Raw genomic sequence first — 13,788 nt, 5'->3', positions numbered from 1 at the left:
CATGCACGGTACATGAGTCTTGGTACTTCCATTTCATAACATGATGTGAAGGTGGGGATGCTGCATTTCCTCCTTGTTTTTCAGATACGGGAGCAGGCTCCGAGCAAATAAAGATTAGACGAACAACGAGTCGTGTCTTATTTATTGGTTGCAGTAGTTTGTTCTTTTCAATTTATTGGTTCCAGTAGTTGGCTCCCAGTATGTAGCAGAGCTGCAGAACCATCACTGATCAACCCTAATAGTTCCTGCATTTGTGAGGAAGTGGGCTTTATTTTCTGCAATTGATCAGTTAGAATATTGGGGCAGACTTGCTTGTTGCCAGAATGCCAACCCTGAAGCAAAGTACACCACCGAGCTGTTGTCTGTTGATAGCTGACACGCGCGCAGGTTTGATGAGTTTCAGAAGGACAAGAGTATTGGAACTTGGAAGCGCAGGGGGCTGATGCTGTTTGGTAAAGATGCAACTTCGTTCTACTAGACGCTCATGTACTAAAAAAGAAAAGATATGAAGGAAACTTTTCTTTTTTCAAATGAAACACCAACAATAAAAAACCTGCACTTGCATGATTATACGAACATGGATCTAATTGTTCAATGTTCTTATTGGTGATACATATGCAGAGTTTCTCCATCTCACATCGTTGGAGGCTTGGAGCTACTCTTGGAGTAGACGCAAAAAAAAAAAAAAAAAACTTACACTGTATTAGTAGGTTGGTTCTGTCTTTCTCTTAACGTCAGGTTAAAGCAACTCGATAGTGACACTCAATACCCCTGCTCTTTGCCAATTGGCTCCGTGAAGGGGCAGAATGAAATGAATCAAGGCCTGATTGACACAACATCGTTTGGCATCGACGGACGCATCAACCCTGATATTTTGCACGCACATCGATCCACGCACAGTTCATGGGCTGCATCTGCATGGGGGAGCAGGCCACATGGCATGTGCTTCCGTGGTACAGACTGCTGATGACCCATAATACACTGATGCTTGTTTGGTCAGTCAGTATCAGTAATATGCATGGCGATCCTGAGGGGTTATTTGGTTTCAGAGGTTAAATTTTAGACTATGTCACATTCAAAAAAATCTTGATATTTATTAATATTAAATAAAATCTGATTATAAAGCTAACTGCAGAGTCCTGGGGCTAAATTTCGAGACGAATCTAATGAGGTATATTAATCTGTAATTAGCAGATTGTTACTATAGCATCACTATAGCAAATCATGAATTAATTAGGCTTATTAGATTCGTCTCGCAAATTAACACCCATCTGTCAAAAAAGTTTTATAAATAAATTTTATTTGATATTCCTAAATGGTAAGATTTTTTTTATGTGACAGAGGCTAAAAAAAACTGATGGAAATAAACAGAGCCTGAATCCTTGATATTGTCTGTCAGTCTGAGGTAGCACGAGAATCCCGAGAGGTCAACAGCTAGCAGAGATCAGATCACAGCGAAGGAAATTGCAGGTTCCAATACAATATGCATAGGTGGTTGAAAAAGGATAGATGACTAGCTTATCATGTTCTAGTTTCCAGCTCCAGCATCACCATGGGCTTTGCAAGTGCTTGTGCCTTGTGAAAAATAAAGTGAGAAAAATCCTAATCACTTTATGCACAGTATCTAAGATATCACCAGTTCATATTGGCTGATGAAATGGGATGATCATCACAAGCACTATAATTGCTACCTGAAACAGACAATTAACGGTAGAAATCAAGCATTCACACGCAGGAGGCAAGAAGGAAGCTCAATAGACTAAAGAATAATAAGAGTACTGCATAGGATACAACAGGCTAGGAAAACAAGAACTCCCCAGCCGATCGAGTACAGAGCCATGGAAGCAACGGCGATGTTATACAACAGTGGAAATGATGCAAACAGCCAGCAGAGATGGTGGTGCATCTGAAGCTACCCCAAGATCAATGCGATGAGATATCTGAAGCTGCCTGAGACTATCTATGTTTATTTCTTCCCCTTCTTCTGAGCATTCTGGAAGTGCTCAGAAGGCATCATCGGGAACGAACCGCCAGAAGGCTCTCCTGTAAATCCATCAGCTGGCCCGAAACTGAAATTGAAGGAACCAAAGTTTGCTGTCGACAGGAAGTCATCGCTGCAGCCATCAAATCCTTTGATATCCAGCACACTGTCACTGCCGGAGGAGGTACCCCACATGAAGCTGCTGCCCATGGAGCTTGGGAGTTTCGCTGGTTCCTGATGGCTCCCTAAGTCACCGATCTGGTCTAAAGAAGTCTTTGCCTCCTCTGCTGGCAATGCTGGTGTATGGCCTTGAAACAGAGCTACATGTGCGAAAAGCTTGTCCTTCCTTGAAAAACTTGTTCCACAGGAGCACAGCCACTTCTCGCGGCCGCAATGCTTCTCGTGCGTCTTGAGGTCGGCCATGACCGAGAACTTCTTCGTGTGGCACCGGCTGCAGGTGTAGCTCTTCTCACAGTGGCTCCTCTTGTAGTGATTCTTTACGCACAGGATCGTCTTGAGGGGCTGGAAGTTTTTGTGCAGCTTGTTCCGCTTGCAGCCTACAAATGGGCAAGAGTACCTCTTCACCACTTCGTGTTCTGTGCTTGCATCTCTAGGTGGCTTGGCTAGTGCAGCAGGGCTCTTGTACTCATCACCGTGGCCTCTCATATGCATTCGCAGATTCGCATCCCTCTTGAAACCCTTTCCACAGATGGAGCAGAAGTGCGTGTGTGGGGCCAATATCTCATCCTTCTCCAGCTGCAGTAACTCATAAGAGCCTAGCGGTAAGCTCTCTCCATCCATGCCAGCATCACCACCTTCATCGCCATCCTTTGCATCCTGCTCCCCAGCAAGAACATTGTCAATTTCAATGTCTCCTTCCATCGCGCCATCAGTGAAACCCTTGAAAAGTTCTTCGTAGTCCTCCGGGCTACACATTTCCTCGTTCTCTTCAGAAATGGTTGTCACGTTAGGAACAAAGCTTGAGCTCGACCCAACATGGTTAACGATGCCTGTGTGTCCAGCTGGGGGGTGGCTCAGAAAGGACGAGTTCTTCAGTGATGGGAGGAGGCTCCCGGCAGTAGAGATGAGCTGAACGATGAGGCATGTCAGGTCTGCATTGACCACCTGCTGCTGCTGGGCGAGCTCCCCTGGACAACATGGTAGCTGGCTGCCATTGTCCACCATTGTCCGAATTACATCCTTCACTTGCTGTATCTTCTCCTCGATGAAGGTGAGGTTATCTAGCATGGTAGCTGGGTTCCAATCCATGTGGGGAATATTGGTCGATGAGGAAGCACCAAATGGAGAGGTGAATGGCGCAAATGACTGCTGAATCCCCATGCCAAGCAATGGATTGTCTGAACCAAACTGGTGGCAGAGGTTTGCAGCAGATTGGTTATAGATGTGGTGACTGTGATCCATTGTCGACCAACTTCCAGAAAGCTCGATCGTGTTTGAATTCAAAGGGAGACTCTACTCTGCAAAACAGGAGTTGAAAGCAGATGTCATCAGAAAAGCAGATTTGAACATTCCTGGTTTGCAGATATTCAAGGCCATATAAAGGCCCAAAGCATTAGCTCTTAGCTGTGATGGGTATAAAATAGAACATAGAAACTTTCAGCATAGACCAGGAGGTTTTGAGGCCTCTACTCATAAAAGTTTCAAGTTTAACTTAGATGGGGAGTTAGGTCATGAGGCAAAGAAAAGAGCAAACAAAGAAACTAGCATGTTTTATTGCACATATTGTTTTGTCGCTAGATTAAGATGGTACCGAACCTCAACTCTACTAATCCAACAAGTCAGCTTATTAGCTTTCCGAGTCCGAGTAGTGGTGGTCGTACAAATCAGACCATGATGTAGTTTGGGGTATAGAGACCGTACTTCACCCTAAATTATTGGACACAAAGGAAAGTAGGAAACTTATGATGTACTTGTAGGAGACAGAAGAAAAGGGCTAATATTTACATAAAGGGACCATCTTTAGTTCAGAGGAGCCAAAGATTTCGCAGGAAATCACGGAAGACCTAGAAAAATCACCGCAATAAAAGAAGGGTGTGAAAAAGGCCTGGTCGTCCTAAAGCCATCGATCTCCTTTAATTTGATGGCACTAGCTAGGACCTTCAATGGACCCAAGAACATCCCTTTCTCTTGTCGAGATCTCAGAGAAAGAACGCCCTCTCCGTCAACAGTATGGTATCGATGGTACCCAGGGACCTCTCGAGGAATCTAGCGAAATCAAAGCGAGACGTACACCTTGACAGATGGGATCGCGTTAAGAGCTTAAGCGTCGTCGTCGGAGGAGCAGCCGGTGACATACCAAAAGAGGAGGAGCCGGATCGGAGGAGCAACGGGCGTCGTCGGCGGCGGCGGAGGTCGTCACCATCCCAGCGGCGCTCCGTCGCCAAGAACCGGGGGCAGGTACAGGAGGAGGAAGGAGCCAGGAACCCAGAAGGCCAGAACCATGCGGGGGCTGGTTTGGTGCGGCGGGTTGGTCAAACTTATGGGAGGCAGCCCGAGAATCAATCGAGTCGAGAGACTCTGCCGGAGTAGTATAGTCAGTGGCGGGTAAATAATTGCGCATAGATTATTGGATGGGTTGTTGCGGCCCCCGAGAGTCCCCATCCATCCATCCAGCATCCTCCTGGTTGCTGCTCGTCACCTCGTGCTCGTGGTCGTCGTGGCTGCCTCTGCCCGCTCTAGTATTTGTTTAGAACATGGGCGAGTAGAGATGCCCATACCCATGGGCCTTGGCATCGCATGATCGATTATACTAGTACTAAGGGCGCGTTTAGTTCTCAAAAATTTTCAACTCAAAATTTGTGGTGACTCTTCTTTTGAACACGTGTATAAGTACTAAATGTAGTTAAACAACAAAACTAATTGCACAGTTTGGATGTACACGACGAAATGAATCTTTTGAGCCTAATTAATGCATGATTAGCCATAAGTGCTATAATAACTCACTTGTGCTAATGATGCGGTCAAAGGCCTCAAAAGATTCGTCTCGAGGTTTCCAGGTGAGTTCTGAAATTAGTTTTTTAATTAGTGTCCGAAAAATCTTCCCGACATCTGGTCAAACTGTTGATTTGACAACCAAAATTTTTTTGTTTGGGAACTAAACGCGCCCTAATCCAAGTACTGAACTGCTGTGCTAGTCCACCCTTGCGTACGGTACAGGCAGTGGTTTACCTCAATACGTATACGTAATCGTACTAGTCAGCCGTCGTCTACGAGGAAAATATCAGTAAGCGACCACTTCTGCGAATTAAATTTCAACTATCAATAGGCAGCTCTTGCGCCGGATTCGTTTTGAGAAAAAGAAAATAGAATCACCCTATCAAAATGATCTTTATGTTCAGAAGTGTTTTTTTTCTTTTTCTTTTTCTTTGCATCAAAGTGCATGTGATGACTAGTAGCCGGAAAAGTGATCTATTGGCGGTGCCTAGGCTGTCTAGTATTCTCGCTTTTTTTATGAGCTTGTTTCAAATCTTAAAAATGTCATATTGTTAGCACTTTTTTTTTACCAAATCTTATTGAGCCTAGGGACGGATCTATACTTGGGGCACGGGTCTGGACCCCTACCCCTGCGCAGCAGTGGAGCCTGAACTCCCACAAACCCATGTGTCAATGGAGATTAAGCAGCCCGTTCCCAAGTCCAACTCCCCCGAACCCTCCCGTGCTACAGTTGAGAGAGGAAAAAGAAGGGCGATTCGTGCTCCCGCCGGCGAGAGAGCCCATCTTCTTCAGCTCCGGTGGCCTTCTTGGCCCCGGAGGTAAGGGGGTGCGTGCTTCTCCGTCCGGCGGTGTAGATTAGGTCCTAGTATATCTAGGTTTTCGTTTCCGGGCGACGTCGGCGAGGCGGCGGCGGCGGCAAGGAATAAGTCCCTCCCACCCCGACCCCGTCTCGCCTGCGCTCACTCCGGCGCCAACGAGGGGTGCGTGGGGGCGGAGTCAACTGGAGTCGGGAGCTTCGCCATGGCGTTGTTTCCCTTGGCTCTAGATTGCTCCGATGTAGGAGTCTCGTCAGCGGCTGCACAAGGTATGTGGTTGCTGTTGACGACGAGATGCAGAAAGCTGGTTGGTGGGTTCATGGATGAGAGGTGGATGGGCTTGGGTGTCTTCCTCGCTGGTTTCTAGTGGTGTGCTCAAGCTCATGGTCAGAGGAGCATGGGGTGCGTCCCCGGCCGATGCGTCTTCAGCGGTTCTTTCTATTGCGGCTCGCTTGAAAGCCTCTGTGCGATGGTGTTCCTCTTGATCTTGGCGTCTCTGCTGTCTTCCATCTTCGGCGGCGCTGCGGCTGGGGAAGAAGAACGGCGGCGGACGGCGGCTCGTAGATGCCCAGAAGTTCCCTTGGACTGTTCCGTAATTGATCTATTTGTAAGGGTCTTTTGTGCAAAAACAGGTGGACAGCTGTGCTATCTGTATCGTTCTAGGATGTTCCTGTATTTGTACTGTGCTGTATCCGTATCCTTGGTATAATACAAGTCCGTTTGCTTCAAAAAAAAAATGGAGATTAAGCAGAGAAGGAAGAAGAGAGATGAATGAGCCTCCTCTAGACTTTCAGCCTGCACCCGCCGCTGATTGAGCCACAGAAGTCAGTTGACATGACAACCTTTTAGTTTTAATAAACTAACCTTTGCATCAAGAAAGGCAACACTACTCAAGTACTTACGCATATAGCAACACATGCACTAATCATGTTATTTAATTAGTAACTTCTAAGATCATCACACAGTTATCATTTATCAAGACTGTAAACTAGATAATCATGCCAGAGGAGTTTCATGCCTCTCACATCCTATGACATTCTATATTCTCTCTCTTATACATGTGAGTAAATTTAATGCTCATAATATTTCTATTGAAATTGGACTAACAATCAATCAACCTCTTCCTTCATAATATCTACTACGGGAATACATATATAGTTCAGCAAAAATGGAACACCTTGCTCATATATAGTTGTTCGAGGTTGCGATTGAGAGCTACTTTCGGTCATCACGCATCTGGATATGAGGAAAGCACTAGAGTTCAATCCAAACTATTTAGTTGGTTATTTCATTACCTAAATATTCCCACTCCACGGTCCTAATTAAATACGTTAGTATTCATACGAAAAAAGAAAAACGAATTTATATCGTGCCATTTAACTTTATTTAGCAGGACGTATGGGTAGTCATTTCATATCGATTTTCTTAAACCCTAGTACCTTACCCCCTGGTTTCTTCTTTCCCAGGCAACAGCAGAGACGTGGAAAATGCAACCAGCCTCCATGGGGCGAAGACGTAGATTAAAAAAGCCGCCTTCATAATACGGTTACCCGCCATAAAAATCTGCGCCACACTTGACTCCCCTCCGCGCGCGCGCCGGACAAAAACCAACCGCCGCGCCGCGCCGCGGAGGCCACGCCACCCGAGACCTCACGCCACCCTCGCCATGGCTCCTCCTCTCCTCCTCCTCCCCCTCCCACTCCGCCCCATCCCGTCCGCGAGGCCCGTGTCCCGGCCGGTGACACGGCTGCGCCTTCATCTCCCCTTCACCAACCGCCATCGCCGCCTCTCCGCCGCCCTCCGAGTCCAATGCCGCGCGGAGCAGGGGCCCGCCGCGCCCCCGCCCGCGCCGCGGTGGCACGCGGCGCTGGCCGCGGCGGCCGGCCTGTACCCGGCCTACGTCACGGCTGGCGCGTCGGTCGCCATCGCGCGGCCCGAGGCGTTCCGGTGGTTTGTCGACATGGCGCCGGGGTCGTACACCGCCACGCTCGGCTTCATTATGCTCGCCACGGGCCTCACCCTCCAGCTCAAGGACTTCGCCGCCCTCCTCCGCGATAGGCCCCTCGCCGTACAAACGCATCCCTTCCTTCCTAGAAGAAGCTTATTCCTCTGCCTCCTCTGATTTTTGGCATTTGCTCCGTGCCGATCCATTGCAATCTTGATTCGTCTCTGTGCTGCAGATTTTGTTTGGGTGCGCTGCGCAGTACACTATAATGCCTGCGGTTGGGTCGATCATTAGCCGCGCGCTGGGGCTCCCCCCATCCCTCTCTGCTGGCCTCATCCTGCTGGGATGCTGTCCTGGAGGAACTGCGTCCAATGTGGTAAGATTGTCGGCTGAATTCTGTTTGTTAGATGTTACGCTCCCTATTTCTGTAAGTTTCTGCCAGAGTGCGGATCCCCCCAACCCCTTTTTTTTATTTTTTAGTGGACTTCACTTTTCCTGTTATGTACTGAAGTGAACTGATAGCTATGCGATTGAGAGTTCAGATGCATTATAAATGAGATTTCAGATGCATTTGTTCATAGAAATGGGAGTTGAGTATTTGGTTGTTTTAGCTTCTGGAGAATCCAACGTCTGATGTTCATACATGCACTAAGTGCACAGGTGCACATGTTTACCCATCTACAGGACAATGCTACTGAACTTCTGAAAATTTGAAAAAAAAAAGTTTCGATTTGTTAACAGTTATAAGCAATTCCGTTTTTCCGCCTCATGATCTTTTTCTCTCCTAGATGTGTTCTCCTATGCACTGACCTAATTTTTTTCATATAGTGGTTCAGGTGACTTTAGTTGCTCAAGGGGATGTTCCATTATCCATCGTGATGACTGTCTGCAGCACTCTTGCTGCAGTGTTCCTTACACCTCTGCTAACGAAAATTCTAGCTGGTGCTTACATTCCTGTGGATGCTGTCAAGCTTTCTCTCAGTACTTTGCAGGTGAAATTTTCTGACGCCATTAGTTCATAGCAAAATTTTACTCTAGTTAGTTTCGTTGTCTCTGACCTTTTTCCCTCTTCAGGTTGTTGTTGCCCCAATTCTATTAGGTTCTTCTATACAAACAGCATTTCCATCAGTAGTTCAATTTGTTACTCCTTTTGCACCTCTGATGGCAGTCTTGGCTTCATCGCTTCTGGCTTCCAGGTTCCGATCCTTCAAATTTATCATGTTTTTTTGGCCTGGGAATAGGAGAAGCTGTGCATCCTTTTACCTTTTATTTTTTAATGCTACAGTGTCTTCTCTGAGAATTTTGTACGGCTAAGATCCACAATTGCTGATGCATCTTCTGTGAACGGAGACTTCTTCTCTGGGGATATCAGAGTTGTCATGCTCTCTGTCATCTTGCTGCATTTTGCTGGCTTCTTTGTTGGGTGAGCACAAGAATGCATACGATACCCTTTAGGCCTTTACATGTGATGTAATTCACAAATTTGCACTTTAAGGGATCTTTTTTTCATTAAAAGAAAGAGTATAGTAGAACTGAACTTGGTGTGAACCATCAAAATTCAGTTACTTGGCGTCCAGATGTCTAATTATTTAGATGGCTCTATAACAAACAGGTATGCAGCAGCTGCTATTGGTGGCTTCAAAGAAAAACAAAGGAGAGCAATATCAATTGAGGTATGGACCGTGACCAGATCTAACCATATCTCCCAATTAATATGACCAGTAAAACGAAGGATTATATTTCATTGTTGAAACCATGTTAGAATACTGAAGTAGACAAACAAAGCAACTCTTCAAGCATACTTACATTTATATTAAGATGTGTAAAATACTTGGGAGGATTGATTGACTGACTAGTCACAAATATCAGATTATTAGTTTATTAGTTAACATAAATTAGTTCTCTCCTACTACTCAAGTATCCTTCTACTCTAATAAAAATAAGAGGCATTTTGGTATGCATGCAGTTGGACATTTTAAACTTGGGCTATTGGTATCCTTATGAATGAGATATTGGCCTATATCTTGAAAAGTGCTTTCACAATGTGTATAATTTTTTTTGAACGTAGTAATTTGTATAAATTTACTTGGCCTTATAAGTATATGTTGAAAATAGTGCACCCTTATAAGTATATGATGAAAACAGTGTACATTGCTGCAATTTTTGCATACGCATGTTGTCCAAAATATCACTTATTTGTGACTGTAGGGATTAGTACTGGCAGGCTGTTACAAATTCAGGTCATAGGATCAGAAATTGTAAAACTATAATTCTGTTGCCTTGACCATGTTTTATTTAGAATGCTTTCTACCTGTTTGTCTTTCAGAATTACAATGCCGATACTGAATTTGAATATGTAATCTGAAAAATATTCAATAGCCTTATTTTTTTCCCGGATTGCAGGTAGGAATGCAAAATTCATCCTTGGGGGTAGTGCTAGCAGCTGCACATTTCTCCTCATTCTTGGTCGCCCTGCCACCTGCACTCTCAGCTGTCATCATGAACATCATGGGCAGCACACTAGGTCTCGTATGGCAATATATCACACCTTCTGGTTCAAAGAATGAAACCACTGACATGCACAATGCATGATCTACTTTTCTGCTGTGTGCTTAATCTCCTCTGTCATGTGTAGTGTTGAAACCATGGTTCCTTTTTGTTTTGACTGTTTATTGCATGCCTTTGTTTTGTTTTGTGGATATTGTTGATAGCTCTGGAATATTTATTGCCTTTGTGAGCTTTGAAATAACCACATTTAAGGATGCAAGTGGGTATCCAATAGTATTTTTTGGATCAGCTAATTAATTACAATGGCATGCCACTCTAGTTCATTTCTCTTCCCAAATTATTTACGCAGAATGACATTCTAGTTCACTTTATCAACTTTTTGGGTCGACCCAATAACCGAAAATATATATAACTTGCATCCCTAACCACATTCAATAACTTAAAAGAACTTGAGGAGGTATGCTGTCAATTAATATTGCCCCAAGTTAGAAGTCCAGAACTGTACTATGTGCATCTGCAAACTAAAGGGAGAAAGAACCCATATTATGTTTGTCCTAATGTGCTGTGTTAAAAATTCTCCAGCTAGCATTCAAAGGTAGGAATAGGGTTGCCTTCGTCTGAGCTGAAGCCACTGGTTCTCCATAACCAAGTTCCCCAAGCAAGCTAGTTGTTTCTGTCACTTATGGCAGATTTCTTGCTTGAGGAAATTTGGCTTGCAGTAATGCAAAGCTAAAAGAAAAAGTCCCTCCCAAAATGTGATCTTCGTCTAGGATTGATGCAACCACTGATATTTGATATTTCTTCAGAGCTCAAGGTGAACCTGTTTAGCTGTAAAAAAAGACTCTTTTGTTGGGCTGAGCCACATTAGAGTTGCAGGACCCATTTTAGTTCAGGACCAAAATGCATGGGCCCCTTTCTCATTTCTGCAACCATAGGAATAATTTTGCATGTGACCTGGTACAATTATGTGTCTGCAAACAAAACCCTATGCCCCTGCTTTGGCTGTTGTTGCCTGTGCACTGGGAGGCAGGGTGGGTGCAATGGCATCAGTCAGGGACATGTACCATCGCATCGATGCACTTGGGGCAATGATCAGCCAAGCAGTGGCGGAGCTTGAGCAAAATCTGGGGGGGGGGGGGGGTGCGCAGACTGTCAGAGCTAGTAAAATTAGATGGTCATAAGAAAAAAAAATTAGAAATCTAGTGGGGGCCATCGCCCCCGTGGCCGTTGGCCCTCACTATCCTCCGCAAGTGCAGCCAAGGTTGCAGCAACCCCACATGGAGATGTGCTGGCTGGTGAGGTTCATGGGAGCAGTCGCCCATCTCTGGCCATCTTTACCCGTAAATACAAAAAAAACATCACATCAAATGTTTTGACACATGTATGGAGTACTAAATGAAGTTTATTTACAAAACGTTTTGCATGGATGGGCAGTAAATCGCGAGACGAATCTAATGAGCCTACTTAATCCACGATTTGCAACAGTGATGCTACAGTAACCATCCGCTAATTATAAATTAATTATAGATTAATTAGCATCATTAGATTCGTCTCGCGATTTACAACCCATCTGTGCAAAAAGTTTTATAAATAGACTTCATTTAGTACTTCAAATTAATAAAATTCCTTTGCAAAATTTTTACAAAACAACTAAACACGGCCTCTATCGTTCTCCTCATCCTTACCTACAGGACTGCAGACTTCTTTAGTCTGCATAATCTGAATCACTCGTTGGACAGCTGTAGAATCATGTGAGTCACTCGTTTTTTCTGGGAGTTGAATAATGATGTTCAGAAATGTTTACGTAAAGATCTGAGCAACACTAAAGAACAGGACATACGTAGGATCTTATCAGCTGTATTTTATGTTTTTCCTGGAGTCGAATGATGATGCCCTCGCATGTTAATTTAGATTGGGGTTTGAATGGTCAACAATGTGTTCGGCGAAAAAAAAAAAGATCAACACTGTAGCATGCCAAGATCAGGTCTCGATTTTCTGAATCTTGGTTAGGATGCGTTTAGTTCCCAAAAAAATTTGCGCGATACCCGTCGCATCGATTTTTTGGACATATGCATAGAGCACTAAATATAGTTGAAAAAATAATTAATTGCATAGTCTAGCTGATTCCTACAAGATAAATTTAATGATACTAATTAATTCATGATTGGACATTAATTGTCAAATAACAACAAAATGTGTTATAGTAGACAAACCCAAACTTTTTCACAAACTAAACACCCCTTAGTGGATAGCAACTTAGCATGATATCTATCGTGCGAATGAGTCGTCAGGCTTAACGGATCAAGTTTGTAATAAAATACTCCACTTGGACTGCTCTGGAAAAAAAACAGTATCCCCCACTTCGCCATGGCCGAGACTCGCCTGCCGTTGCTGCCACTGATTGCAAACTGCACGGACCTAATGAAATTGTCTAGAGCTCCGAATTGCTCATCTTGCTCTCTCTGTCGAACTGTCGTACGATATGTTTTGGTATGATTTCCTGAATCCTGAAGGAAAAAAAGAAATCTTGGCAACCTTTGCAGTGCCAACCCCTGATCGATTCATATGGCTATTGCCTGTTTACAGCTTCAGGAACTCTACAGGTTGGTTTCAACAATGGCTGTGGCTACCTCCAGGGTTCTAACCCTTGTAGAATAGAACAGGAAAGGAATGCATAGGAGCTGGTGCTGACGTGGCTCCCCTTTGCCTATGCCCTATGTTACTTTGCCGAGGCTGATGTCAGCCACCTTTGTTCAAGTGGAGATTAGTAAAGTTATTATTCACTCTGATCTGTGTTCAAATATTTAATTTTCATATGGTCTGTGAATCATGTGCTGTGATTTAACTAGTCTCTGCCTCGTAGTTGCAGATGATGGTTCCCAAGATCCAAAAGAGAACTGGTGGTTCTTACAGTACGTTTGAGTCGGCTTCGTCCTGTAATTTGTCAGTCATTGCTGCATTGGTTCGTCTTTTATGTTCTCAATAATAATAATAATAATTCTTTTTTTTTCTTTGGTGCGAGGTCCGTACAGCTATTCTTGAGGAGATAGCGACCAAGATTAGAACCAAATGCCCGGCATCACGATTCTCGTAGCGTGACTATTCTACTACGGAGGGTTGGGAAATAAATTACGTCATGACAACTGGATACGATCTAGACACAAATCGTATGCTTTAGTTTTTTTTATGTTCATTATTGCCACTTGGCACTAGAATTTCAAAGGAAAAAACCACAAACACAGACGAACGGCAAACAAGAACGCATGAAAAAAAAGAGCATATGGCACTTGTTTCATTTAAAATCAGAGCAACATCAAATATTAATTTGACAAATATATACATGAACAGGGAATTAATAAACTATCACTATGCCCATTTGGCATTTTATTAGTGGAAGCAGGCAACATAAATTTCAGAAAGCTATGGACAGACTCCAATCATTTCTGCAATGTTTTCCAGCGCTTTTGTTCATCTGAAGACTTGCCCGGCAGTTTGGTGCAAAAAAGTCAAAGATGACAAGGAGACCAGTGCGTGATTAGTGGGGATGCATGTTATCCCATTGAAAAATTAAGCGCTTTCACTAT

The 13,788-nt window shown here is 44.2% G+C and overlaps 2 protein-coding genes across 2 annotated transcripts; one reads left to right on the top strand and one right to left on the bottom strand.

Annotated features, from left to right (window-relative positions):
- Window positions 1–1,734: 1,734 nt before the first annotated feature.
- Window positions 1,735–4,581, bottom strand: LOC120663703 (zinc finger protein STAR3-like). Its single transcript, XM_039942597.1, has 2 exons — window positions 4,299–4,581; window positions 1,735–3,459 (listed from the first exon to the last, which is right to left on the bottom strand). Exon 2 carries the CDS (start codon window positions 3,401–3,403, stop codon window positions 1,967–1,969), a length of 1,437 nt encoding a protein of 478 aa, XP_039798531.1. The 5' UTR covers window positions 3,404–3,459; window positions 4,299–4,581; the 3' UTR covers window positions 1,735–1,966.
- Window positions 4,582–7,361: 2,780 nt separating this feature from the next.
- LOC120663704 (probable sodium/metabolite cotransporter BASS1, chloroplastic) lies at window positions 7,362–10,501 on the top strand. Its single transcript, XM_039942598.1, has 7 exons — window positions 7,362–7,819; window positions 7,932–8,072; window positions 8,533–8,688; window positions 8,771–8,892; window positions 8,982–9,119; window positions 9,309–9,369; window positions 10,100–10,501. The coding sequence occupies exons 1-7, from the start codon at window positions 7,418–7,420 to the stop codon at window positions 10,286–10,288; spliced, it is 1,209 nt and encodes a 402-aa protein (XP_039798532.1). The 5' UTR covers window positions 7,362–7,417; the 3' UTR covers window positions 10,289–10,501.
- The last annotated feature ends 3,287 nt before the right edge of the window (window positions 10,502–13,788 follow it).

The sequence above is a fragment of the Panicum virgatum genome, chromosome 3N (assembly GCF_016808335.1).
Source record: "Panicum virgatum strain AP13 chromosome 3N, P.virgatum_v5, whole genome shotgun sequence".
NCBI lineage: Eukaryota > Viridiplantae > Streptophyta > Magnoliopsida > Poales > Poaceae > Panicum > Panicum virgatum.
The sequence above is the reverse complement of the archived record's forward strand: the minus strand, read 5'-3'. Positions and strand labels throughout refer to the sequence as shown.

Bases quoted from the DNA above. Each gene is read 5' to 3' on its own strand.
- LOC120663704 (XM_039942598.1), top strand. From the start codon at position 7,418: ATGGCTCCTCCTCTCCTCCTCCTCCCCCTCCCACTCCGCCCCATCCCG. The intron at 8,073-8,532 runs GTAAGATTGTCG...ATAGTGGTTCAG, and splicing joins GAGGAACTGCGTCCAATGTG to GTGACTTTAGTTGCTCAAGG. The intron at 8,689-8,770 runs GTGAAATTTTCT...TTCCCTCTTCAG, and splicing joins TTTCTCTCAGTACTTTGCAG to GTTGTTGTTGCCCCAATTCT.
- LOC120663703 (XM_039942597.1), bottom strand. From the start codon at position 3,403: ATGGATCACAGTCACCACATCTATAACCAATCTGCTGCAAACCTCTGC.